The 3,932-nt window shown below is 40.0% G+C and overlaps 1 protein-coding gene across 1 annotated transcript; it reads left to right on the plus strand.

Moving 5' to 3' along the window:
- The first annotated feature begins 2,386 nt into the window (after window positions 1-2,386).
- LOC117630393 lies at window positions 2,387-2,914 on the plus strand. The gene has a single exon (XM_034363125.1). It carries the CDS (start codon window positions 2,387-2,389, stop codon window positions 2,912-2,914), a length of 528 nt encoding a protein of 175 aa, XP_034219016.1.
- Window positions 2,915-3,932: the final 1,018 nt, after the last annotated feature.

Here is a 3,932-nt window from a genome sequence, read left to right on the forward strand (position 1 = left end):
TTTTAACAAATTCCTCTTAGTCTGTTACCACGTTTTAGGGTGTTGCAAACATGGGCTGTTATTTTGATTTTATCTCTTTGTAAAAGGCTTTATAAGCCTGCAGTTTGTTATCAATTGATTAAGAACTTTTCATTCAAGGTCGTGTGTCATAGTTTCTTCTGAGTGTTCTCAACAAAATGGACCCAACAAGCAAAATCAAACATACAATAGAACTGGGTATTCTAATTCAAACTTTTTAAATCCTAGATCTACCAAAGAAAAGAGAAAGGACCTGGACTTGGGAAATGGGAGTGGGGTGGTTGAGATTATCAGAGATAGAGGCCATGGAACGCATGAGGGCCAAAATTATAACTGCGAAGGTTAGCAAAGCATTGGCTCTGTACCCAGATTTCCAAGTTGGGCTGGAGGAGAGGAACTTTTAGCTGATTAAGTTGTCGGGATGTGAGAAAGGGGGTGAGTAGATGCAAAGCCAGTCGAGATTGGAAGAAGAATTGATGTGAAGAAGGTGAAGAGAATGAGGACGATGAAGGGTGATAGAATGTGGGAGTTTTTGGGTTGTAAGATTTTGAGGTGGGAATTCAAGAAAGAATTGATAGAAGGAGGAAAGATACAGACATGTGGATGTGGGAGAAGGGGAAAGATACGGGTTGGATATTTCCTCCATTTCTACTGAAGATTTTAGGGTTTCTTTGGTAAAAGCGGAGGAAGAAAGGAAAAAAGGCGAGCTTGGAAAAGGCGCGCCAGACATGTGGGCTAAGAGGTAAGTGTAGCGTTTAAGCTTGCTTTTCCTCTTCAGCCTTTTAAATTACTTCCGATAGTTGAGATTGATTCTCATATAAGGTTCTCAGATAAGTGTTCTCACCTGATCCAAACCGTAGAAAATAAGAAACCAGTGAGCGAGAGGAAGGTGGCAGCAGCCCAGAGAAAGATACCAAGAGCAATGACATGGGCTCGGTTGTTGCGCATTGCAAGGTAAGCCGCAAGTGGGTAGCAGGCAGACTGGACAATGGATCTGAACAAAGTAAGTGAGCCCAACCCAATTGGGTCGGTGTGCAGACTGGCCCCCACCTCTTTGTACACCCTTGGCAACAACGACTCGTCAGCTCTCTGCAGTGATACTTGCTAGGTTCACCAACAACGTCACAACCTCTGCCTTCATTTTCCAATCTCTGTTTGGACTGAAAACAGAGCACTCTGCTCGGTCTCAGACCAAGGGGAGAAAGACAAATCAGAGGTTTTAGGTTTAGGGACAGAAGTGGAAGAAGCTTTCGTTGACTAAAGGCTGGATGGAGATCCACGTTGAATGTGGGACCTGGTATGCAAGATTTGGGCTTGTCTGACAGATGTAGAGTTGGGATTGGTGTGATTAGGGGTGGGGTGAATGGATGGAGATTTGGGGATAAAAGATTTGGCCTAGTCGGTTAGTTGGTTCTTCTTGTCTTCGATGGAACTCTACACAGACGGGGTAGAGGGATCCTTTGGATCGGCTTATGATGCCGTCTCCAACCTTATGCAGTGAAGCTAGTTATTAGTTAATTTATTATTATGTCACAGGCCAGCTTGCTACTTTTGGAACCTTCTAAAATTCTAAATTAGACATGGCCATGTTGAACCATATATACAAGGAAAAACAATCACAATTTCATCGGTTTTGCAGGAAAGGGGGAATATTCCAATGCTGTAACTGGGGAGGACAGCTCACCAATGTTCATGCCTGTGGAACTGTAGCCTAAGGAAAGCCTCTTGATTCCTCATAAATTGTCAATGAAAACCAATTCCAAGCAAGCCACCTAAATAAGTCAAATGTAGCACAATGGAAGATGCCCCAACCTTAGTTTCAGGCTGGGCATGGCTTCCAAGCAACATTCTGGATTTGATTCTAGAAAAGTTGATCCCAATCTCTGACTATATTCAATTTAGTGCGGTTTGCAAGCATTGGCAATCAGTCGCTTTACATCACAAGAAGCAGCGCTTTCAAGCTTTATTTTCATTTGTTTGTCATTCTAAATGTAAGCTCCAAACATCTCTTATAAGGACATTGAGCTTCCAACTCTGTATAAGTATAACCCTTGAAGATGGTAATAAAACTAACACAGCAACATGTTCTTACACCGCAACGCATTTTAGGGGAAGAACTAATATAAATTATAATGAACAGCTCTTGAGATGGATAATGGAAGTTTAATGTGAACTGAATTACAAGAGACGCAAAGTTTATATGGCAGTAGTCTAATTTTCACCAAGTCTTTATATTCGAATATAGATTGTCAATGAAACCCAATGCAAAGCAGGCTTCAAAAAATATTAGCTTCTGGTTCCTCATAAATTGTCAATGAAACCCAATGCAAAGCAGGCTTCAAAAAATAAAAAAGCTATGTCCAATACTATGGGAGAGGCAATATCATCAACTGTAGTTTCAGGTTGGGCATGGCTCCCGGGCGACCTTTTGTATCTGATAGTAGAGAAGTTGGTACCAATCACTGACTATATCTGGCTTGGTGCAGTTTGCAAGAATTGGCAATCAGTAGCTGGTCATCAGAAGCATCAACACCTCAAATCATGCCACAAGCAGCTTCCAATGCTGATGGTTCCCAACAAACACAACCGCCACGAAAGGCGTGGCTTGTATAGTGTCGCAAAAGGAAAGACTTGCAGCTTTGAGTTGCATGTGCCTTACAATAGAAGGCTATGCGGTTCTACCCATGGTTGGTTGGCTTGTGTGGATGAAATTTTGGAAGTAACCCTTTTAAACCCTTTCACCAAACGTACCATTCGCCTTCCACCATTTGCACAAGTCCCTCAACCCATACACAAACAAGCTTATAGAAGTGATCACTGCATTAAGAAGGTTGTCTTGTCTGCAGACCCTTCTTTGTTTCCAAATGATTACGAAGTTGTGGCACTTTTTCGATAGTAATGGAACCAGAGTGGCTCGTATTAAGTCAGGCGATCATGGTTGGACTTACATAGATATAGCGCATATCAAACTCTCAAGTCTCATGGACATAACCAATAGTATACCTTTGCAGGGCCCAACCTATGGAAACCTCATCACCTAAAGATTGTGTTAGTATGAAAATTGTATTGTCATTTCCTAGACTCTAGCATAGGTTGGGAATTAGTGTGTGAACTTGTTTTACTGGATGTTTTGGCACAACTCATTCAACCCCATACATCCGAGGCTTGACATGACCGATATGAGAAACTTGATTTCAGGTAAATCATTACATAATCTTGCATTCATTATAGGATTCCTAGTTTGAGTTTTTTTTTAATCAAGTATTTTTATGTTAATCTTATTTTTAATAGGATTAGACTTTATCTCTTAAGATTACCTTTCTAGTTGGACTCTATTTTGATTTAAGTTAAAATATTATCTTTTCCTATTATGACTTGTAGGTTGAAATCTTCTTTTTCTTGATTGGTCTAATTCATTTGTTTTAATAGANAATGAATTAGACTTTGTATTTTTTTATTGAATCATAATTTATATTGTTAATCTGATAAATGTTTGGCCTTGGTGTGGCGTCTCATTGATGAAGAGATCATATTTTGCACCAGGTTCAAAGAGTTTTAGTTCAATAGGTCTTAGTGTTATATTTGTCTTGGAAGTGTATTGAATATTCAATTGGCCAGGTCTTAGTGTTATATTGGTTTTGGAAGTGTATTGAATATGTCATTGGCCTTCTTGTTATATTAAGCTTTCCAACGTCTGATTTTGGTCAATATTGAATATATTTTGGAAAAGCTGCCGTACTTAGTTCAGTTGGTAAATCATCAAGTGCTTTGGTTGCTTGGTGATTAATTGAATTCATTCATCTTTCATATTGCATTCATATGCATATCGGTGACTCATACGATTGAGGGCACAAAGACTGTGGTGGCAGTTTTCCTCCGGCGAGCTTGAAGCAATCGTGACCAGTATTGCGTTC

The sequence above is a fragment of the Prunus dulcis genome, chromosome 6 (genome assembly GCF_902201215.1).
Source record: "Prunus dulcis chromosome 6, ALMONDv2, whole genome shotgun sequence".
NCBI classification, from domain to species: domain Eukaryota; kingdom Viridiplantae; phylum Streptophyta; class Magnoliopsida; order Rosales; family Rosaceae; genus Prunus; species Prunus dulcis.

Bases quoted from the DNA above. Each gene is read 5' to 3' on its own strand.
- LOC117630393 (XM_034363125.1), top strand. From the start codon at position 2,387: ATGGGAGAGGCAATATCATCAACTGTAGTTTCAGGTTGGGCATGGCTC.